This window comes from Crassostrea angulata, chromosome 6 (assembly GCF_025612915.1).
Source record: "Crassostrea angulata isolate pt1a10 chromosome 6, ASM2561291v2, whole genome shotgun sequence".
NCBI classification, from domain to species: domain Eukaryota; kingdom Metazoa; phylum Mollusca; class Bivalvia; order Ostreida; family Ostreidae; genus Magallana; species Magallana angulata.
In genome coordinates this window covers 47,286,921-47,310,865 of record NC_069116.1, presented here as the reverse complement: position 1 = coordinate 47,310,865, position 23,945 = coordinate 47,286,921, and the positions used below count along the sequence as shown (strand labels likewise).

Sequence of the window (23,945 nt, the reverse complement as noted above, 5' to 3'; positions counted from 1 at the left end):
CAGAAAAAAATCTGCATAATATTCAAATTTAAATCAGCTAATGCAGAGAGAGAGAGAGAGAGAGAGAGAGAGAGAGAGAGAGAGAGAGAGAGAGAGAGAGAGAGAGAGATTCTAAATCAAAACTGTTAAAGAATGTACAGTTTCATGGAATTCAATTCACAAATACCATAAATGTATTGGCTACTTTTCTTTTCAAACTTGACTAGTGTAAATATCATGAAAGTAAAGTCATTGTAACACATGTATGGTGCCCATTTGATATTACATGTAAATAGTACATGTAAGTGATATAATATCATTCTTTGCCTCTTTATCTAAAGGGATTATTAATTATTTAACAAACACATTAATCAAAATTAATTTCCTTTCATGTGTATTGTGTCACATTCCAGAACAATCAAAATATGACCTTAGTTTCTGACCTTGACCCTAGGTCATGATATCTCAAGTGTCCCCTCCCTCTAACAAAAGCTGTGAACCCAATTTAAAATAACATGTACAATGCATGAAAAAAAGAGCAGAAACCTGTATTTTTTGTAAAGTACAGATTTTTTTTTATCCTTTTTGATAGACATAAATTCTAATTGCCAAGCAAACAGTTAGTTAGGCAAGGTCCTCTTTAATCCAACAAGATCAACTCTTTTTTTTAATGTTGATTTAAGTTTTGAAACGTGTGTTTTAAATATCTTTCTTCTAAACCAATAATTGTCACATTTATAAATTCTAATCAAATATTTTCATTATAATTTTCTTTTGTAGATATCTTTTAATACATTTTTACCAGTACTTGGTTTTTTTTGGGCCTTTTTCAATTGAAAAAAAATAGCCCACTTTATTTCTTGATTTATACCAAAAAATTTTTAATCTTGTTTCAACCCAAGTCAAAATCTTTTTGTTGATGTTACTGTTAAAATGTTGTTGCTGCCATTTTAATTACTTATAGAATGTATTGATATTTATGATCTCAACTTTTACAAGTAAATTTAGTTATAATACTGATGAAGTTGTTGTCAAAACCTCACTCTATCCAATGTTTGCAATCTTGCATCAATACATGTGTTGACTGTAATGCTTGTCAATACCCTTTCTATAAAGAGAGTTTTGAATAATTTACTCAGTATATCTATATTCATGAAATCTGATAGCCAGCACCATAACAACGTAAAAAGCGTAAGAACTATTATTGGTCTGCATTATAAATCTGAAAAAAATATGCATGATGTATTTATAACAAAGAGTTAATTACAAAAAGTGTCATTTCCAATGTATCTCTGTTAAATCTGAAATGCAATATCCTACTAACATCAAAAAAATGTAAAATTGTATTAAATGTCCTTTTGATAAAAAAAAAATCCTCAAACATATTAGTAACTATTTAAAGAAAAAAAAAGTTGAAAATCTGTACATACATGTATATATGCTTCATGGAGACCTACATATATATACCTGTTAATCTCAAAACTCCTCATGGAATTAAGTTCAATTTACACCTGTAGCACAGACACATGAAGTAGCTGGCATGATATATCAATAATCATTCCTTTCAATATCATTCTTGTTCAATTACATGGAACTGAGAAGCTGCCATGCATTTTATAAGGTATTCAAGAGTTGTTGTTCTTGAGCAATGGCTTAAACCTCCATAGAATACTAAAAAAAAATCCTCTTTGAAAATGATTCATAAATGAATAGCACTATAAATCAACTGATCTTTAATTTTTATAATACAATTTGCTTATATAAAAAAAAACATTCTATTGACTTTCAGTCATTTATTGTCTTAAACAGAAAACAAAACGTTGCACCACTTTCGCCAATGTTGCTCTATGTATCACTGGGTAAGTTTGCAATAGATCTGTGAAAATAACATAAATTGTCTGAAATTATCACAAAAAGACAACAAAGTCAGAAGCTCCCTATTCTCTACATCACAGTCGCTGATACAGATAAAGATAGGCCAGATCCCGAGGAGGATGTTCGGACAACGCAACTTTCTCGTCATTGTAGATGACCCAGCGTCCTTCCTTCTTAATATGGCAGACATAGTGTCCTACCATTGTTGAGGTACCCATGTGACTAATAAAAGCTACCAATTTGTACTCTGAAAAGACAAAACCCACAATGAGTCTATGTATATATAAGGTTTGATTATAAACACTGGTAATATGAGTTTATAACAGTAATTTGTGACCTTAACATGTTGGTTTACCAAACATTTAATACAATAGCATAGCACACATCCAGCTGAATCATTAAAATTCATAAAAACTCATTTTTATAGTCTATTAAGTCAACCCCTCATCAACAAATTATTAACATCCTCAACATACATGTATTGTGAAACACTCTTTATCTACCATTCATTAATTAAAGTGAATCTATATTCAATTCTCCACAATTTTTAATCACGGGATTCCAAGAAAATAGGCTAAATGATGTCATTGCATTAATTTATTTTTAATCTAACCCCTTCAGAGATTATTTCAATGAATTAGAGAAATCTTGAAAGTTACAAGATTCCGAGACTCTGTAATATATAATGTAAATTCCTTATTAAACGCAAGGAATTTATATCCTTGTAAAATCGCAAGAAGCACCCCTCACAGATTTAAAAACTCGCCATTATTTTCTGAGAGTTGAAGACTATAGAAATATGGATAAATGTTCCGTGATTTTATATTCTCGCAAAACAGTGGGATCACGGAATTAAAAACTTGCATAATATAAGGAATTTACAGTATCTTTCAGTGATTGCTATGGCAGGACTTACTTCCCTCCCCGTCCCTGTATGTGGTGTTAGGCACCGTGTCTCCCCCGGCCTCCGTCTCCATGGGCGTGTCCATTTCATCTGTGTGACTAAATATCCAGTCCACAGCTCTCTCTACATTATTATCCTACAAAGAAAGTTCCAGTCATATGCGAAATATTTTAAATCTTTAAAAAGTTTAGACCTGTCTTTCAATCTTTTGACAATAATTTCCTGCAAAATGGCAAGTTCAATGTATTGCCGGTTGGGTTTAACATTGAAAATGAGATACACTATAATCAAAGACCTGTCCAGCAGAGTGACTCACCAAAATTCCCATTACATGAAAACACAAAAGTTGGAGAGCGCTTGTGAGAGCAATTAACAATCAAAATATCATTCAAATTTTCTATCATATCTTGAAATACAACCCAACATACTGAATTTTTTTTTAATTTCAAAAACATTCCCTGTATAAGAGATCAGAAAAGACGTCTCTGTACTTACTGTGTTCTTTAAAGCCTTGACTGCTTGGTCTCGACTAAATCCCATAGCCATCACCATGGCAACTCCTTCCTCACTCGGAACAAAGCTTCCTGACTTTGGTTTACTTCCAGGAGGAACAAATGGAGAGTTGAAATCTGTGTCAGAAATACTGCATTAAACTATATGTTCATGTTGAAAAAAAATGCATAAATAAAGTACTTGTAATCACAGGTGCCTGACGTTAAAAATATTTATTTCAATAATAAAAGTACAAATGTATTCTCTGTACTATAATACCGGGTAATAACTATGATAGAAAGGAAATGATTTTATTATTTAAAGAAATATGATGTTAAAAATATTTCTTTTAATAATAAAATTTTCCTCTGTACTCTAATAATAACTTTCAGTACAGGGAATAATTTTTCTCATTAATAGAAATATTTCTAACGACAGGCACCTGTGCTTGTAATGCGATATTTTGACCCTGAAAAATGTCAATTTTTAATTTTCTATTAGAGAAGAGCTTAAAGATATTATGGCAATGAAATATGGACCCCCACCCCAATCTAATTTTTAATTCCTACTGGAGAGAGGGGGTCATGATACTGGTATTTATGGCCAAGAAATATTAAATCCCCCTCCTCTGATAGATAACACCCCTTACTGGTGAGGGTGTTTATGATATTATGGCCATTCCTTACTTTTCATAAACACATTGTTCAAACCTAAAACAATGTTTTCCCTATCATTTTCAATTTGAATCACGGTAGTATAATGTATCAAAGTCCTGACTGGATGCTAATTCTGTAATCCGGCTCACCTGGATCCTCCATATGTTCCATGACCCAGTTCATGGCCGACTCCAGCCCACTGTTGTTGGTGTTGAACACAGCTTTTTTACAAGCTTCCATGGGGAACCCCATTTCTACCAGTTGAAAGACCACACTTTCATCTAACTGTACCTCTAAAACAACAAAGAAATTGAAAATTAGACTTACTCCTGGTGTAGTAAAGTAATATGTAGAAATACAAAGCTTCTTGTTATCTTTGTTGATTGCTCAGATGGGAATAAATTGACAGTGACATCATATGTATGCACTCATACATTACATGTAGTTAAAACAAATCAATTAATTAAGTAAACTTGTATAAGTGGGCATATTGGATAGTGCCAACCAATGTGACATTAGTCGCTGATGTCTTTACCTTGTGGAGCCTCTGCTTCCTGTGGAAGCTCTTCTTCTCCTGACTGAAGGCCTCGACCTCGAATGGAAGAAAGGTCAAGGTTGTCTGGGACATCAACAGAAATATCTACAAATGAAATGGGTATTTTAGTGCAAGTATTTTTGTCATTTACATGCAAACATTACACAGATTATGAAGTTATGTATTTGGCTTTATCCATGAATTTCCTATGCTTTTAATTTCTAGAACATAATATTTATCCATCTAAGAATTTATCTGTATGTACTTTATAATAGTATCTAGCATTCAAACCAAGGATGTCCTTATATTGTAAGGCACTGCCTTACCTAACTTTTTGGGTACCCAGTCATCACCAATAGTAAATTTCTTTAAGTGTACCATTAAATAATCCGGAAAGGTAGATAGTCTTGTAGATCTACAAAATCCAAATTCAAATTGATATTCAACGGCTGATATTGACAGGTGATTCTATAGATGTGTTATTTGTATTAATCTTGACAAATTAACATCGATCTGTCCAGAAATCTTTGTTTATAAAAGTAAAGTTAATGTCACTCATTTAAGAAATGTATAAAACAACTACATGTACTGATGCATGCCTTGACTTACTTTTTAGCCAATGTTTTGCCCTTTATTGCACTGCTGTAAAAGTCTTCTACTGTTTCAAACTCTGCAAAGCTTTCAATACATGCAGACATTGGAATTTTCGGCCTAACAATTTCTTTTGGGTCTCTGAAATGTAATTTTTAATAATTGTCTATGAAATAGGCATGATATTGTATTGCAAATGATACATGAAAATAATGTACAAAGGACGGTTTCACAGCTTTTATAAAATTAAAACAATTAAAATGTACATACATGTACACATGTATATCATGCTACAAGTATAAACTTTTGAATTTTTTTCTTCTGTCCTTCCCTTCATTCTTAAGAAGTACAATTGACATACATATATTTCAAGATAATTTAAATTAAAATGCTTAATTATTTGAAAAATCTTACAAGATCTTTCCCTGAGCTTCTAATTTCTTTGCTTCAAACATTGCTACTTCATCTGAAAGAAACAAATTTGTCATTATTCATCAAAATAACTTTAATAGCTAATTGATAAATACTGGTACACATGTACATTAAGATAATTACAGTGAAGTGGGGTCGTCACAGATTCATTACTTCAAAAATGAAACACTGTATGCTAGATTTTAAAAATTATATATAGAAAGGTGTAACAAGATGGATTGCAGTATCAATCAATCTTTGTTTGCCTGTAAACTTGTACCTTTGTTTGTGGTTGCCTCCATTGGGATGGGGAGAGACAGGCAGTATTCTGAGCGACTCGTGTATTTGACTTTGTTACTCTGTGTACACTGCACACGATCCTCCACTTGGAATTTGAAACAGTCAGCTGGGTTCACAGTGCCTCTAGTATTTTTCTGTGTAAGAACAATTTCAAGATACATTATCAATTGTCTATTGTACTTGTACTTATATAACAGATGTGAACTGCAGCATTTAACAAAATCATGTCTCATTTCAATAGACAAATTTTAAATGGAAGATATATCAAACCTTTTGGTCTGATTCACAATTTGAAGGCTGGTTATAGTATCAAGATGAAATTTGTCCCAATAGATTTTGCCTCAATATTAAAGACAGAGATTTCTCACAGTGTAACTAGAAATGCCCAATTAATCTATCAGCCTTTGAGAAGATATTGCCCTTATAATAATATAATAAAGAGTCTTGGCATATTTTCACAACAAAAAACTTACTCCACATTTTGTTACCAAACAAGTGTACCTCTAAAATGTTGATAATGTGAAGGAAGAACTCTTGGGCATCTTGCTGTCTCTTTGTAGAAAACTCAGGATGACCCTTGCCTACCAAAGTCTTAAACATTTGTGGACGGATGCCTGAGGGAGGCTGAAAAACCAAAGGGTTCTGTTGCAGACTTTGTAAATATATTCTTTTATTTTTCTTTTGTTTCCATAAGAACTGTAGCTAATTAAGAGTTAATATTGCATGTGCATTGTATGTAATCAAGCTATATGAACATTTTATTGAGAAGCTATCAATGCCTGGCATAAAAACACTACCACTCACCTGTAATCTTTCATCTACACCTTCTACAGGTGATTTAGAGTAATCTCCTGATAACAGTCCATTGCCTAGTTTTGTCCTGTCCAAAAAAGTTTATTTTTTACTTAATAAAGTTCAACTCATGTATTGAATACAATATTACAATTTACGATGATACCAAAAAAAATCAAAAACCAATAAATAAAAAATATCCCATTGTGCTTACATTTGTAGAGTAAAGTCTGATGTAGGATCATTTGGAATGCTCTCAAAGGATGAAGTTGTGTATCTAGAATTTGAAATCAACAAAATGGTCAAAACATTAAAAAAAAATTTAAACAAAAACTTAACCACAGGTAACAAAACATGCAGCCCTCCTGCCTACCTCTTCTCGAAGTCTGGGATGGAGAAGAGGACCTGCATGGTGGAGTTGAGGTAACAGCTGTTGCCCAGGTTCCTCATTCCTGTGTAACCGGGGCCGTACAGGGGACACAACTTGCTGCCAGCTTCCTGTATCACGTCCCACTCGCCCACCTTCTGGTTTATGTCTATTTCCAACTCCATCATAGTTTTCTCTGTCTGAAAAAGTGAAAAAGTGTAGAGGAAAAAGATGAGACTGGTCAAATCTGGGCTACTTAATCTGAACAGCATAGACCTAAAATACACAAGTACATGTAAAATGACTTTGAAGGTCAGTCATTAACACCTTTATTTTGAGGCTTGAGTATTTTTATTCTTTAAGAGGGATGGATGACCGTTGCCATTTTTAGACCTTTCTGATCTCCTTAAGATGGAAATATCTGTATAAATATACAAGAAAATACTCGAATTATAAGCTAAAATTTATGGAATTTTTCTTGACTAAATAATAGTTAATAGCTTAACAAATTATATCTAACAAAATTAATGTAGATTTGATGGGTAATTTGTTGTACATCCAGCCTCCTAAAATGAGTGTTCAGAATACAGGTGCTGAACTGTATACTTTATAACTATACAGAGAACCTGTATGGTGTTATTTAAGTAAACTACCTTCTCTAGTGCTCTTATATTGATTCCAAAATGAGCTAAATGTTTATCCAGATGTGGATCCAAAACCATATCGTCTTCATCATAAGAGTAAACATCTGTCAAAAAATGATAACATCATGACAGTCATTACTATCCTGTTATGTAAAATATTCACCATTCCTTGATTAAGTTTTCCACTGACTATCAAATTTAAGGAAATCAATTATAATGTATATTGCACATCATTAATGTCACAATGAATTTACATTTATTTTTAATTTGGGGGGGTAAAGTTTCAGATTTTCTTTTTGTACACGTTATAAGATTTGTGTGGAACTTATTTTGCTATGGTAAGAATTCACAAAATGTGCTATTCATAGTGCACAAAATAGTTCATTTGAAACTGCTGACATAATAAAAACATTTTCTGAAACTTTTATCATCAAACATAAATTTCTAAGGATCTCCCCATCTGAAAAAGTATTTAAAAAACATGTTATTCAAAAGTAATAACGCTGCCAAACCACTCACCAGCTCCCTCTGGGGTTATTGTTCCGAGTTTGACAGCCAGAGGGTAGCCTGTTTTCTTATAGTATTCCACGGCATGATTATTTCCACCACTCCCATCAAAGAACCGTCTCCCGCATAAAATGCTGCCATCTGTGAGGTTCAACCAAAGGTTAGCGGTCAGATCACACATCTCACACTTCCAGCCCGTGGGAGGGATCTTTCTCCCATTGTCTAACTGCTTCAAATTGTCAGCATACCTTTCAAATGAAGACAAATATTGCACTCATTATAAAGTTAACAATTCTGTGTACCAACTATCAATTCACTGTATTAATAAAAATTAAAATTAATTAAGTTATCATTAATACTTTAAATTTTTTCCATTTAGGATACAGGTATGGATAAGGTACATGTAATTTGACAAAACTTTTATCAACAATAAATGGAAATACATATCTTCAGGTTCCTAAGCATGTTAAGTACATATTCTATACAGAAAATCTACTGAGAAGCTTTGAAATTGCTGAATTTGTACTTATTTGGTACGGAACATCTTTATATTGTGACGTACAATTTATCAAAATAAACAATAAAATCAAGTGTAATTTTATGAATAGTTTCTTTCCCAAAAGTGTCACCTAATAGTATAGTGCAGTGGGTTCACTGCGAATCTGTAAGTCATGAATTTGAGTTTCGACAGGGATTTTTTGGTTAAATATTGTAAAATTTGAAAATTCTAAGCTGGTAAAAGTATCTAAATTATAATGTACTTTAATGCACATTAATATCGACAGATGTCCCATACCACCTTTCAGAAGAGGCTTACTTGGAAACTTTTCTCTCCTCTCCCTCCCATGTGTTTGCCATGGCTGCTGCTTCTGCTGCCTTTAGTGGGTCCTCTGCTCCCATTATGGCCTCTGCTGAAATCTTAGCGATGTCAGGCAACTCTGGGCTTGGATAGGGAATCACCTTCCATTTAGGCAGTATTACAATGGATATGGTTTCTTCAAATTCAAACTGTTTTTCATCTGGATTAAAACCTCCTTCAACTCCTAAAAAGATTTAGTGAATACCAATGAATACATTACTGTTACATGATATTCTATGAATCTTTCTATGTCAGCTGATTTCATCATTTACATTGTACATACCTATAGCTAATTTTGTAGGCTTTTTCTCTGGAGGTGATTCACTGGTCTTTTCAATCTATGCAAAAATATTCATAAAAAACATGTATGTACACAAATGATATTCCAGAGTTAAAAAACATTTCTTTGAATTTCAACATGTATCACTATAAACTTAATCTTTCTTATTATCGATTTGATAAAGGGTAGGAAATAATTGATTATGGAACATTTTACTTACTTCTTTACGTATTCTTCTGATGTGTAAGAAAACTGCATTGCCTGTCTTATTGTAAAACCATTCCACATACTTCTTTCCAAGGCCAAGAAAGGTTGACATGCACACATACAGGCCTGTTTCTGTCTCCTGCAGATTGGAATGTACAATAGTTAAATACTCATCTAATAAGTATCCAAAACGATATTTTTAAAAGGGTTCTTCAAATCTGTTTAAATGCTCAATTTTCTCCATTCTATTGGTACTTACTGGATTATCAAATGAAAAAGCACATTCTTCCTTGTAAACCTTCTCCTGACCAAAGGGAGCTTTGATTTTAGCTAGATGTGGCATTAAGTCCTCCATCGTTATTTGTTAAATTTCTTTTGATTTCTAAAAAAAAAAAATAAGAGAGAAATAGGAATACATTTAATATTCATAATGAATTGCATAAGTACAATGTTCTCTAAATTATTGTGCTAGTTAGATTCATCATCATTAAACTTAAAGCAGTTAATACATGTATAAATACACAAAACATAGCAGCAGCTTCTTTTATGAATGTGAATTTGTGATTTAAGTAAGTGTAATCTTCACAGGGTTGGTACGTGCGTTTCATAGGTCATAGGTGTTAGTTCAATAAATAAAGTTCACTATCTTGGGCCCCACAGTGGTGAGTCAATTCAATGTTTGTGATCTCAGACAAATCACTTTATTTACATTGGCTCAGTCCATCCAGCTGCAATTAGGTACTTGCTTACACTGAGAGTTTACGTGCGATAAACTGGTGTCCCATCCAACGGGGGTGGGGTTATGGGTGAAATTTCAATCACTTATCTGCTGAGCACCACAGAATAACCAAGACAGTAAGAGATAGTCAATGTCCCTAATGCATCTTAGTCATCACAAGAACATTAGTTTTTCACCCAATTTAGCACACTTAAGATGTAAATGATATAGAGTAAAAGCAGTTTTGAATTTCCGCAAACACTGGAAGATGCATATTCAACACGAGTGCGTTCGAGATTTTGTTATTCAGAAATTTTAGCATCAAAGCTAATTTTTAACCTTTCAACAGTCTTTTCTTTCATTTTATCACTAACAATATAGTTACCTTTATCAATATCGTTACCTAAAATTTCGTAGTCTATAATGGAATATGACTGATGACAAAAGATTTTTCGCCGACTAAACAGTCAATGTACATTACAATCTTAAAATTTCTGTTGTAAAATCTCTCTTTTATAAAACATTTTGATGAATCAAATGAAAAAAACTCTCATCTAATCAATTTCTTTGTAACAAAAGTAAATTCTGTTAGATCATTCCTTTCTTTATTCGTAATTATCATATAAAGTGTATTGTCATAAAAAAGGTATGTATTTTTAATACAATAATATTTGTCTTTAAACTAAAATGATAGTATATCTTAATTTTTATGTTACCTTTTAATCAACCGGAAAATCCAATTTTGAAATAAGAAGTACGAATTAACAAGAAAAATTCAGGAAATTTGATTGGTCGGAGCGGGAGCTTCAAAATAGTGTTCAGACAACAAGACGCATTACAAATATTGTGGTTTCAAACTGTGTCAATCTGTGAGTTTTAGTGAATAATTTTTACAATTTGAAGCATATACAGTGCATGGTGGTTTATCTCTTTAATGATCAGATTGCAGATTTACTTCATTAATCGCTTAATGGGTGATAAAATAATAACGTTATATTGATTAACCAACATTTTGAGTTTTAACAAAATGCATGGATATCATTAATAAATTAAATTTACAAACTTTTATTTCTTAAATTAATATCAAATCATACTTATAAATTCATTTATCAGATGAGATGAGAAAAAAACCATGTTAAATTCATATGTGCAAACTGTCATGCACTTTGGTGCCTAAAGAGCTGATTATTTTTCTTTCATTGTAGCCGATCATGGGAATTTCTGGCAGTAAAGACAATGAAGGGGACTTCTGCACCCCTCCTAAGATTGGAACACATCGACGCATAATTGATCACGATCTAGATCCCCGTTCTCCATCTACTGCAATTGCCAGGACACCTATAGTAGTGGACAAGACACCTGAAGGAATGCTGGATCCCCGGTCACCCACAGTGGGAATCTCCAGGACACCAATTACTTCACTGTCTGGTAACCATGGTAAACAAAATTATAATGATATTAACTTGTTAATGTCATCATTCCATATAGGTCTCATTCAAAAAATCAGAAATAATTGTTTGTTAGACATGTTAGATCTTTCATGTCACATTAAATATGAAATAAAGTCATCAATGACTGAACCACTGGGGAATGAAAAAGACAGGGTTATCAATTTGAAATGAGTTTGAGGTTCTGAAAATGTGTATTGATTGCTTGTTTTTTTTTTAGCAGGTGTAACAAATGACCAGGCACCGTTAATGTTGCACGATGAAACAGACCTCACAAAAATCGATGATGAGACGGAAGACACAGATAAACTACTGGAGGATCTGGAGGCCCTACAGGACCTGAATAAGCTCGAAATAACAGATCTGTTGGAGAAACAGAAGAAAGTTAATAAAGCCCTCACCAGTACAGCCGTGAAAGATGTTCCCTCCAGTAAACTGCCTGCAAGTAGAGAAACTAAAAATAAGATATTTGAAGGTAGTTACCAAACACTTTCTCTTACCTATTCATGTTGTTATTTGACAGTCAATTAAAGAAAAAAAGAAGTAAAGTGAATTGACATAGATACCAAATACATCTATTTTGTTATTATGCAAACCTTGCTTGAATAGTACAGAATTATGGTAATAAATTTAACAAACTATTTATGCAGCAGTTGAATTTGATAAACTAAGGTATATCTGATGACAACTATGTTTTTTCATAGATGCTCCTTCAAGAGTTTCAAAAGGACCTGCTAAAAATCCCCAACCCAAGCAATTATTTCCAAGCAAGAGATTGGTGTCTGGCAACAAAGACAATACTCGATCCCCCTTGGCAACCAGAACCCTGGACATGAACTCTCCACGAATTCTTGTTCAACAGAAACAATCTAAAAACTTTGAATCCCAGAAAGCAAAGAGCTGTGCATTGGAGGCAGTTTCTAGGAGGATGAACAAGGAGAATGTAAATATGTGAATATGTGAACAATCACACATACCAATGAAGTATAGGGCTTCCTGTTCTTCTTATTCAGAATCAGGGCAGATATTCATTACTGGTATTTCTGTCCAATGTTCATCAGCATCGTCTGTTACTAATGAGTTCTGGGTGTAGATTGTGGCAAGGAATATGGTACAAGAAAAGTCACAAAGTTCACCAAATGTACACAACAAACATGCCTATTGATATTATTGAATGTGTAATCAGTGGTGTATCTAAAATAGTGTATCTGATATTTGTGCCATATGTGTATCTGCTGTATGATCTTTACATTCCTATATCATACTTGTACATGTCAGAGTGAAAGAATGATAAAATTTCTATGAACTGAGGCATATAAAACATCCGAAATTTAAAATGTGGACTTCCAAAACATGAATATTTGTATAATATATTTTTCACAAATATTTACATCATTTTAGGTTCAGTTGTGTGGAGAACATTGATGTATGCACATGTATTTTTTTTTAAATCATGAACGTGTGACCACTGATGCAAAAAGCAGCTACGCATTCTGTCAAAAAAAAATTTATTTTTATACTTGTTAGTGTTATGTAATTGTAGATAAGTGTAAACAGACTGTGTAGCAAAAATATTTTAGCATTATTTATATATTATAAACAACACTGTATTAAACTAGGCACTACACTATATAATAGTAAGTTTGTATTCTAGTCTTACATAGCATACCTCCTACACATTTCCTCAGATTGTGGTTCTTCCTTGTTCATTTAATTTTTGTATGTTTCACTAAATTGATTTTTATAAAAAAAGATTTTCAGGCAGAGATGTTGAATTAAAAAAAATATTTTCAATATGTTTTCTTTAAATTCAGCTTGAATGTAAATTTTTATAGATTATCATTGTAAAATAAAATGTAAATAAAAGTTAAAGCAATTGCCTTTTTTTATATACACATGTACAATATTTTTGACAGTTGCCAAGAAACCTGCTTTTGTGAAAATGTGATACATGTATTATCAAACTGTATATGTACCAATGCTAGGGTGTAAACAGATCATCTTGTGCATTGTTGAATAATTTCACTTTCATTCTGGAAGTCTCTTTCTGCCCTAATTACAGAGAATAGCATTTGATTGAGACCCTTAAAAATATTATCATAGCAAGAACCCCTTACTGTTAGCACAAACATAAGATTCAACTTTATAGAAAGAATTACCTACAGTGATTTTAATACCTGCCTTGATAATTTTAGGAGTGTAAATGTTTTTGTTGGGATAGGAAACAACATACAAACAGACCAATCTGTATCCTTGACTTCAAGCTGGGTCTGGGTTTGATCTGTGTAAGGGCACTCCATTACAAAAGGACACTGTCTTGAGCATGTTGACTTGATATCAATTATTCTCTGCTCAGAAACTTTAACCACGGACTTAATTCTTTTTGTGCAAGAACTTTGACCAAAAAATGCAGTTCGTTAAATGATTCGGGAGTTGGTTACTGGTTATATCATATTATATAGATGTTTCTTAGACGGGAGGAAGATGGTCAGTAAATTGGTAAAAGTCTTTTTTAAATAAATAACCTTAACTTACCCGTATGTGTCAACCTACACAGAGTGGGGGGGGGGGGGGGGGGGTATCAGCTTACAAAACTTGTAGCCAAAATATTAAATGCATGTGAATTAAACAATTCTCAGACACAATTTTTTTTTCTATATTAAGAACCGGTATTAGTTAATAGCATTGAGTTGAAAAAAACCCCAACATATATTAAGGACATTTGCATTTATCAATTTGGCTGCAAGTTCTTAGTATAAACAATTTCTGGGATTATATTCTTAACAAACAGGAGACTCTGATATGGTGAACTGTAGATATCTATCTGATGGAGATCTTGTGTAATTTCTTAATCAAAATCTGTAAATTTAAAATGAAAACAAACATGTAGTTGAGTGATCTGTTATTCTCGCTTATACTGGGCAAACCATTATCATAGATAAATTGGTTAGGACATTAAAATGATTAAACCAAGTTAACTTTACATGAACAAAATATTGGCCCTTAACGTGTTAGTGACTGACCAAATCTCTATCTTCGACAAAGAAACTAAACAAATTAAATCATTCAAAAGAAAAATAAAACACAAGTTTGAGGAGATTTACATTTAATTTACCAGTACAGTAACATGCATGTTTTAAAACACTTTTGGCAATTTCAATCATTTTTCCTTCAACTCATCAATCATACATACACTATCATCGTAGTCACATGAAAAAACAAAGAACAGAATTATCACAGTCTTCCATCTATTTAGTCCACCTCTTCATCATCTTGTTGAATGTTTTTTGTTGGTATCACATCCGTGTTTAATGAATCACTCTCTTGAGCAGCAGTGTTTTCTGCTAAACTGGTCGAACTTGACTGAACTTCAACTGGCTGTCAACAAAAACACATTTTGTGATTTAAAAAATTGCAGTAAGCCTACTGGCTACATGATAGGCATTAACTATTTTAACTTTAAAACAAATTACAACAAAACTCTTTTCTTACATAAAAACCTTCATTCAAATTTGCATTATAATTGCCAAGTTAATCAAATCAACCATTGTTTTAGAGAGTATTTATCACTCAATCTTTTTATACTCGTCTTCGCTAGCCAAGGGTTTACAATCCTCTCCTCTCCTCTAGAGGATCGGATCGGATCAAAAACCCTTGGCTAGCGAAGATGTTTTATACTATGATCACTGCATTGTAATTATAATATCTAGAACCTCTTTTTCAGTAACAGTCAATGGTTGACCAGTTGCATGTTTGGTTTACCTTTTGATCATCCTCTGATCTGTCTTTTTCATTACTGTTCAGCAGAGCATCCTCCGATACCTCTCTGTCACCACCAGGGGTCACTAGCGTTTTTGTTGGTGCAGCTGCACTTGGGGTATTACTGGAAAGTTGCCAGGCAGGTAACACTGGTGATGAAACTGGCGTGGGAGGAAACTGTCGTCTGTAAAAATATATAATGCACATTCAAACTTTATCTGCATTCTTACACATTATATATAAAAATTCCAGTAAAAGTTTTAATAGGCTAGGTGTAAGATATTAATAATTAAAAAACAATGCTTAATGGTTTAAAAGCTAGTACACTGTACCTGTTCAGAAGAAGTCCTTTGATGGATGTCAGTTCTTGCTTGATTTCTGAAGTGACGTGGGATTCTTGTACTCTAGAAAGGGTCTCTGAAGACTATAAAACACAAAGCATGGCAAAAGATTAACAGAAATTATAATCAGAACACTGTTTACGTTCTATTTTGCCTATCTATCAAATTACTGGTCATTTCTTCACAAAATGTGCCTTTTTACTTTAAAATGAACAACATACATGTTATACATATGTGTTTTAATTACGGTAATTAAATTAAACTGTTTATATAGCACTCATGGTTGTCTCTAGAAATTGAAGTAGAAGGAAGAAGTAAAAAAGTAGAAGGGGGTCTACCTTATAGCTAGAATATGTTTGAAATGCAAAAATAGCCGGGTATTATAATTAAGTCACTTAAGGCGGGGGAATTCCCCGCCCCCCTTGGGTCTTAGAGACAACCCTGAGCACTACAATACAATGTAAATACACTGTGATACAAAATGAGCTTTAATCTTTGAAATTTAGTTTTACTGAATCATCAATCTAAAAAAAGGCTATAGAGACCTGCTTATTGTAAACATCATGTGATATGGCCTGCAGTTTTTTGTCTTGCTTGCTGACCATGCCCTGTAAAACTGTCAGGGACTCCTGGACTGTAGCCAGGGTTGTAACAATGCTTTGCTGAAGTTCAGTCATTGTTCTTTCCATTTTCTCCAGCCTGTTCTCTTCTTTTGATTTTCCAAACAACAATGGTCGTATTACTTCCTATTTAATGAAGTAAAACATAAATATAAACTTTTTAAGATTTATTTTTTAAAGTACACAGTATCTTTCAAATAATCCATTGAATTCAAAATAAAGGTTATCAAAAGTTGTATTCTGGAAAACATTTGCCCATTTTTGTTTGTTTTTTTCTAGCCCCTTTCGCCCTCGTAGTCAGCGGCCAAATTTTATACTAGGCCTATTCTAAACAATTTTAAATTATTGTGTTAATCAGAAAGAGTATCTATTCTTAACTTTGTCTGGGCAAATTACTGTACAAATGTATTTGCAAGTGTAAAATGGCCAAAAAATGCCTTAAAAAACACATGTGGCGAAAATAACCAAAACAGTAATTTATCCTCTATACGCATCAAAAGATTTAAAGAATTTTTTTAGGTCAGTCATGACATTCTCATTTTGGGGCAACTCTCCTTTCAAACTTTGAATTAGTTTCTGGTGATAGTGATCATGTTATGTCATTCCAAAGACCAATATTTGCATGTAAAGTATTTTCAAAGTTAATCAGTTTTTCATACCTTATAAAATCTGTAAGCTGCATAGGACAGTCCACCAGCCAATGCAATGATTGAAAGAATATCTCTCATCCTGGTCCAACCACTGTATGGTGCTACTGCAAAGGCCAGAAAAAAACTACTCTCATACCATAGCCTGATTATTACATGAATATCTGATAGCAAGTTTAAATAAGGTATACATGTTTTTGAGTCCCAATTGCTAAAATAGCATCTCTTCCTGTTATTAATTTTAATTTACTTCTCATACCATCTGAAAGTATCAGTTTGTTTCCAAGAGAAAATGTATCAATTTTTTTGTTACTTACACTGTTGGTAGACCTGAGGTCCTTGTCCAGGAATAGGGGCCCCATAAGGGGTGACTGTGTTCTGAGTGCTAGGGGTATTAGCTATGTTCTCCTCTGTGACCCCTGACCTCTGAACTGCCATTTCTATCTCTTCCTTTGAAAGACCTATACATTAAGGGAAAATAATTTAAACACTTAAGCGTCAATTGTGATAAAAAATAGCAATCTTTCATTTATTGATTCTTAATGCATGCATATATTAAAAAAATATGGAATTAATGAATTGTTCTCATTTGTTCATTTCATGAGAAGTCACAAAGTTATTTGAAACAATGATACATTTTAAGAGTTTCACAATCTTTATGAAATACTGAATTTATTGTACTTTTTTACCTTTCCTCTCAAGAAATGCCCTCTTCTGGTGTAATGGACTTTTTCTTACTTTTGGATTTTGAAGAAATTTGACAGCTGTTGATATCTATAATTATTTCATAATAGCGTGAATTCAAATGAAAAACTGAAAGTTTAAAAATTGAATTACTGGTAAATCATATATGAAAACATTCAGGTGGGTGAGTTAGGGGGTAGGTGATGTTTTTAATACAAAATTAACCTGTTCATAATGTTTGTAAAACTTATCAGAGATTGTTTATTAGTTATTGATCTTAACAGGGGTTTTTCCTTTACAAATTGATAATTGTGAAAGGTAGTTGTTATAAACCTCCTTGAGCTAGGGTGGGGGTCTTCTATGCATGAATATGCATTATTATTATTATTTCTTCATGTTTCAAAGAAAGACAGGAGCAAATTATTTCTATTGTGGTTCAATAAGAATATCACAGTAAGAATAACAATTTTATTTCACATACCATGTCTTCTCTGGGCCCATCTGGTGGTGCCAATATTTCTTTTGGTATTTCAACACTCTAAATGGGTAAATGACATTTACATGTTAATTGTATTTCATGCTAATAAATTTGCCAATTCAGAGCACAATGCAACCTAGAAAGAATAATCATGCCTTGACCAAGCTATGCTCAGGTCACAGTAAGAATCAGTCCCAGTGCAAAGTAGCAGCCGCAAATCATTTTATTATAAATATACACCTTTGAATTTGCTTGCCATTTTCTCAGAAATTGCACTCGGAATGTCTCAGATTTTATCATTAACATGGCAACCATAAACAGCGAATTTTCAAACATGATGTTAAAAGTGGCAGTGATTTTGTTGCAAAAACAGATAATGTGGTAAAATGGGATTATAAAAAAGCAACATTGTAGATATTTGAGACCAATCATATGAAAATTTAGGCGATATACAATGTGATATTTTTATTTTATTATATTTGCTACAAAGCAGGTAAAAGGAACAAATTCTATCATTAAACCAAGTCCATAGGACATCTGTCTTTTTAGCAATAGAACACTCTATCTAAATGCTATGGTTGCATAGTTCTGCCACCACTTGTCAGATAAATCATGTTGACTTGTCAGATCTTTATGTCGAGTCGTCAACTTGTCACTTATTCACGTGTTGGAAAAATTCAACACTAAAACGTTTCCACACCCCATCCAGTTGACATAATATTTTCTGAGAAGTCGACATAAGGATCTGACAAGTCGACATAATCATTTGACAAGTCGACATCATTATTTGACAAGACGACATAATATCTGACAAGTCAACATCATTATCTGACACAAAATAAGTATGATAATTTTCTTCATTTGATTTTTTTCAGTCAAATAATTATGCTAACTTGTCAGATCATTATATCGACTTGTCAGATAATTATGTTAACTTATCAGATCTTTATATCAGCTTGTCAGACAATTATGTTAACTTGTTAGATCTTGATTTTGACTTATATGATGACAAGTTAATGGCAGTTAGTGACAAATCCTGTTTAAAACATTGTATGGGAATGTTTTATTACTGTAGGGGGGGGGGGATAGTTCTCGTTTAAAGAGATAGTCCTTCTATAAGGGTATTGTGCCAATTCTGACCAAGAACATGTAAACTCATGCGTTCTATTTTTTGACATTGATCACTTCGTTAAAGAAAATGTTTACAGATGCAATTCAGATATCGTCACTTAAATGAAATGCAGTATAAAAAACATACTCATACAATGACCTTTGAAGGTTTATAAGGTATCGGATAATTTGTTTCTCTTATCTCTTATATTAAAAACACTGAAAATTTATTAGGTTGTTTACCTTTGCCTCATCTTCCGCCATTTTGTCATTTCAACCGAACATGCTTTGTAAGGAATTTATTGATTGGTCATTCCTGTTCAGGTTTTTCGGAGACTCTCGTATAGGGTTTGTTCCGAATGAAAAAGCGGCGAAGTTGAAAGCGAAACAACATCCATAGTGGTAAGTTTTCGTCTGGCGTCTTTGTGATGAAAAACGTATGACATTGTCAATGAAAATAAAAATTGAGGTTAATGTTTTTATTTCCATCAGTACGTGTGTGTATACCTACAATCTGAAATAATTTGGAAAAAAAAACCCCATAAGTTATATGGCCAGAAAGTAATCCTAACTTTTACCCCTTTCTATTTGTAACCAGTAACATTGGTTACATCGGTAACAATGTTTGATTATGAATGATTTTCAAACTTTGATGTATTTGTGACAGGTTACAGTGGTTACTGGTTACATTGGTTACAAAATTGAGTTAGGTTTGGGTTAGGGTAGTTTAGGGGTAGGGTTTAGGGTTAGTTTAAGGTTAGGGTTTAGGGTAAGGATTAGGGTTAGGGTTAGTTTAGGGTTAGGGTAACCATTGTAACCAATGTAACCAATTTAAAAAATACCCCCTGTAAATCATGAAAATGACTGTCACCACTGTCACCCTATGTCACAATAGAATATAGCTGTAACCATTGTAACCAAATTAAATAAGACCCTCTGTTAAACAGAGAAAGGCTCGTCACCTCTATTACCTTTTATCACCAATGGATTATAGCTGTTACCATTGTAACCAAATAAGATAAGACCCCCTGCTAAAAAGAAAAAGGCTCGTCACCTCTGTTACCTTTTGTCACCAATAGAATATAGTTGTAACCATTGTTACTGGATGAAATTAAACCTTGAAAAAAATCTTACAACTAAGATAAAAAATTTCACAACCCTGTAAGTTTTCATTTAATAGAGATATTAATTTTTTTCGAAAATATTATTTACAATATTGTCATAAGTAAAAGTGAAATAAGAGTTTTTGGATATTTTACGGCTAAGATACTTTTTGAAGAAAAGGAAAATATTTTCTTTAGTTGTAAAATTTTTTGTGAAAAGGGCCACAGGTGACATTGTGGCTCATTGGCCTCATGTTATAAATGTTTGCACTGCTGAATGAAAATCAAAGTGGATATAATTATACATGCTTTATTTGCTAGCACTGAAGTTGAGTGATATCCTGCAATGTCAGAGTCACGCCCATTTAAGATATGGAATTCTGATAGATCAATAAAAAAAGGAACAGTGGCAGCTACATTAGAGGATTTAGTGAAAAAAGGTTAGTTTTTTATAGATCTATACATTGTGATTTAATGCATATTTTGTTCTCATAATTATTTTACCATTAATGTTTGATAACAAAAATGAAGAAAAAAATGCTGGTACATGTTTGTTTCTTCCTAAATTTGACCAGTATCTTGGGAGCTGTGGAACTTGTAATTTGGACAAACTATACCTGCCCAACGTAGTAAGGTTCTCTTTGAGATTTGAACATGGATTTTGTGAGATCTAGCCAAGTCTTATATAATTAGTCAAAGTATTAAAGTGCTATGCTAGATTTAGGTTTTTCGGATTTCCTGTGAATAGTATAAACATGCATATGTATTTAAAAAAATTATGTACGTTAATGTCTAATTTTTGAAACATGTACTCTCACTTACGCATTATTATACCATTGAATAAAGAAAGAAATGATGCATACATAGTAATAAATAATTCATTTTCCATAACATATACCGGTACACATGTACCATCATTTGCATAAAAAACAAAACTTAATAAAAATAAACTTTAGATTGTGTGTATTACATGTAATTAAAACTTTAGACATTGACAATGCAAAAAAAAATGAACTAAGTTTTGTTATCTCAGGGAGGCAGTTATTAGGAATTCCAGAATCTGAACCAGTCTCAGCAGTTCTGGAGGAGGATGGGACGGAAATCTCGGATGAAGATTACTTTGCATTTATCCGTCACAACACAACCATAATGCTGCTGAGAACTGGACAAAAATGGATGCCAGTGGGAGCAGGTAATCAAATGAGATTCCTCGGGAGCATTTTTTTTTCATAGTGTTCTTCATACAGACTTGGTACTGCAGCGAGCTGCTAGAGGGAGATAGATAAAGATCTTTCTTTGTTTTCTGATGATATGGTAATATTGCATAAAATAGAGACAGTTTACTATCTGACATTGAAATCTCTTGAAGTTTGTTAATTCTTCCCATTATTAGTCATCAGCCTATACTTTAAAATGATGCAAATATATCTACCGAAAAGTGTTGATACAATTTTACTTCAAATTCATGGATGACATACTATGTACTGATATTAACAATCTGGTACTATCTGTCTCTATCTCAAACTACAGATGATCCATTTGGAGGGGATGAGGTAGACAACCTTGATTGTAATATGGAAATATCAGACAGACTGAAACATCTAATCGCTGGTCTACAGAAAAACATCACCAGAATTATCACTCTGTCCAATGACGACCTACAGGTAAGAGTTAACTGATTCACCCCAACTTCAGTTACCAGGTAGATCACCTGAATGTTTAGTATTATGAGGTGCAATGAAGTTGTAATAAGAACAAAGATCATGAAGTGTGAATTTCTTGTATTATTGGAACAAAGATCATTGAGGCTGAATTTATCTGAGATATAAGATATGGTACATGTAATTTTGGTATTATTTTCAGTTAATTGTAGAAATGGATGTTGCCTTGTTAGCCCATCTTCTACAAGACACTGAGAATTTTGCCAAATCCATCCAGGAAGCCTGCCAGCGACATTTAGATGAAAGGACTCAAACAGCAGAGGCCATGGATTTGTTACGACTGTATCACACCGCTCGACAATCCAGTCCATACGTGGAGGATACCGGGCCGAAGCGACAGAAACATGCTCATACATGATACAAGACGGTGCCATTGACTGGAAAAAACTTAGTGCTTATTTTTGATATTAAATAGCACCATTCCACAATGCTAAATCTCATCATATTATTTAACATGGTTTTATATTAACATTTTATCAATATTCTCAAAGATCTTATGCATTTTGTTAGATATTTTAATATTTGTTTTACTGGTATTGCAAACATTCCATTTAATATTTGATATACTATTAAACACATGTACAAAGTTTTGTTTTATACCGGTACATTTAATATCAAAAACTTGTTTCAGTTACCAGTACTAGAACATCCCTTCATTGCATTGTTTAATTGTTTAGGTTTATTATTTTTTGGAAGTTTTCTTTATTTTTCATATACCAATACTTATATTTATTGTAGAGTTATAGCCCTTGTATCACAATTGTTTGAGGATTGGTTGTTATAGATTTCTATGCAAATGATCAAATATAATAAAAAAAAATTTTGCAATTGAAAATTTTTAATAATTTTTTTTAAGTATATATAATTCTTTAATGTTTATTTCAGGATCTACATGCTTTATGCTAGACCTAAAAATACCAGATATTAAAAAATGGACACTGTGCTTGGGATTCAAATACACATATATGCATAAACTAGGCATAGTTTATTTAATAAATATATATATATCAGCCTAAACAGTTACTACCACTTTATAGTGTAAACCAAGTACATATGTATTATGGTATACATGTGCCATATAAAATATTACGGAGATTCGTCTGCAGTACAATACATATTGTCATAAACCATTTTTATCTGCTGTATAAAATAGATAAAATTACTTAACTTGCTCACGGAAATTCTGTATACTTTTTTGCTCATTTGTTCTCTAAGGGTTCTTCTCAAATTAAATGTTACACATGAAGTTCTTTGTTTACAGTTTATAAACAACAGAAAACAAAAAGTAACAATATTCCTAATAAAAGTATGTTCATCACAGATAGTAAATAGAAACTATTTTTGATGTCATTGACATGCACACATAGTGATCACATAGAGATAAACCTTTATTCCCAGCTGTGCATAAATTGGGGAGGGGGAATTAAATGTGTACCTAATATATATGTATACATATGCTTGAGTGTTTATAAAAGGAGAAGTAAGAAAAAATCATTATTAGAATCGACAGTTGTAGTCAGTTTGTTAAGCCACAGGGGCCAAGCCCGTTTTAACATGGTTACATTGAAATTAATGTTAAAACAGGCTTAGTCCTAGTGTGTTAAGCATACATTTAATCTGTGTGTCTGTCTCTAAACTTTTAATTTGCTGAACCACTTGGCAAATTTTAACAAAACCTAAGGTTATGGAGATTCGAAATTGGTCAAATATATATATGGAACATTATCTTTTCAAAGGGGAGATAATAACAAAAATAGCATTAACTGATTAAAGTCTGTTGGTGTCAGCTATGCTGGTTTTAGTCTTGCTGTGATCTATGATGTTGTGTTCTACTAGGAGGCAGCCCCCCCCCCCCTCCAAAAAAACAAAATCAGTGTATAAATTAATTAGCTGCAGGTCTGTAGCTCCTTTTCTAAA

General features: G+C 32.7%; 4 protein-coding genes across 8 annotated transcripts; 2 read left to right on the top strand and 2 right to left on the bottom strand.

Annotated features, from left to right (window-relative positions):
* Positions 1 to 1,695: 1,695 nt before the first annotated feature.
* Positions 1,696 to 10,639, bottom strand: LOC128190299 (ubiquitin carboxyl-terminal hydrolase 5-like). 2 transcript variants are annotated; one of them, XM_052862320.1, is made up of 20 exons: positions 10,503 to 10,639; positions 9,659 to 9,781; positions 9,413 to 9,538; positions 9,196 to 9,250; positions 8,871 to 9,096; positions 8,066 to 8,301; positions 7,556 to 7,650; positions 6,909 to 7,102; positions 6,750 to 6,812; positions 6,548 to 6,623; positions 6,245 to 6,367; positions 5,724 to 5,877; positions 5,447 to 5,498; positions 5,051 to 5,173; positions 4,768 to 4,856; positions 4,442 to 4,546; positions 4,056 to 4,199; positions 3,254 to 3,387; positions 2,771 to 2,894; positions 1,696 to 2,101 (listed from the first exon to the last, which is right to left on the bottom strand). In XM_052862320.1, exons 2-20 carry the CDS (start codon positions 9,752 to 9,754, stop codon positions 1,929 to 1,931), a joined length of 2,388 nt encoding a protein of 795 aa, XP_052718280.1. In that variant the 5' UTR covers positions 9,755 to 9,781; positions 10,503 to 10,639; the 3' UTR covers positions 1,696 to 1,928. The 2 variants fall into 2 exon arrangements, with proteins under 2 accessions (XP_052718280.1, XP_052718279.1); XM_052862319.1 differs by having other exon boundaries at positions 10,521 to 10,633.
* Positions 10,640 to 10,846: 207 nt separating this feature from the next.
* On the top strand, positions 10,847 to 13,441 carry LOC128188785 (cell division cycle-associated protein 3-like). 4 transcript variants are annotated; one of them, XM_052860051.1, is made up of 4 exons: positions 10,847 to 10,986; positions 11,323 to 11,545; positions 11,789 to 12,040; positions 12,270 to 13,441. In XM_052860051.1, the coding sequence occupies exons 2-4, from the start codon at positions 11,329 to 11,331 to the stop codon at positions 12,518 to 12,520; spliced, it is 720 nt and encodes a 239-aa protein (XP_052716011.1). In that variant the 5' UTR covers positions 10,847 to 10,986; positions 11,323 to 11,328; the 3' UTR covers positions 12,521 to 13,441. The 4 variants fall into 4 exon arrangements, with proteins under 4 accessions (XP_052716011.1, XP_052716009.1, XP_052716008.1 ...); XM_052860049.1 differs by having other exon boundaries at positions 11,786 to 12,040; positions 12,270 to 13,440; XM_052860048.1 differs by having other exon boundaries at positions 11,323 to 11,554; positions 12,270 to 13,440.
* A 1,219-nt stretch (positions 13,442 to 14,660) lies between these two features.
* LOC128190633 (peroxisomal membrane protein PEX14-like) lies at positions 14,661 to 19,535 on the bottom strand. The gene is made up of 9 exons (XM_052862749.1): positions 19,448 to 19,535; positions 18,098 to 18,154; positions 17,622 to 17,706; positions 17,250 to 17,393; positions 16,945 to 17,039; positions 16,211 to 16,411; positions 15,657 to 15,748; positions 15,328 to 15,508; positions 14,661 to 14,943 (listed from the first exon to the last, which is right to left on the bottom strand). The coding sequence occupies exons 1-9, from the start codon at positions 19,466 to 19,468 to the stop codon at positions 14,818 to 14,820; spliced, it is 1,002 nt and encodes a 333-aa protein (XP_052718709.1). The 5' UTR covers positions 19,469 to 19,535; the 3' UTR covers positions 14,661 to 14,817.
* On the top strand, positions 19,528 to 22,958 carry LOC128190634 (DNA fragmentation factor subunit alpha-like). Its single transcript, XM_052862752.1, has 5 exons — positions 19,528 to 19,606; positions 20,629 to 20,747; positions 21,341 to 21,499; positions 21,838 to 21,971; positions 22,171 to 22,958. The coding sequence occupies exons 2-5, from the start codon at positions 20,654 to 20,656 to the stop codon at positions 22,384 to 22,386; spliced, it is 603 nt and encodes a 200-aa protein (XP_052718712.1). The 5' UTR covers positions 19,528 to 19,606; positions 20,629 to 20,653; the 3' UTR covers positions 22,387 to 22,958.
* Positions 22,959 to 23,945: the final 987 nt, after the last annotated feature.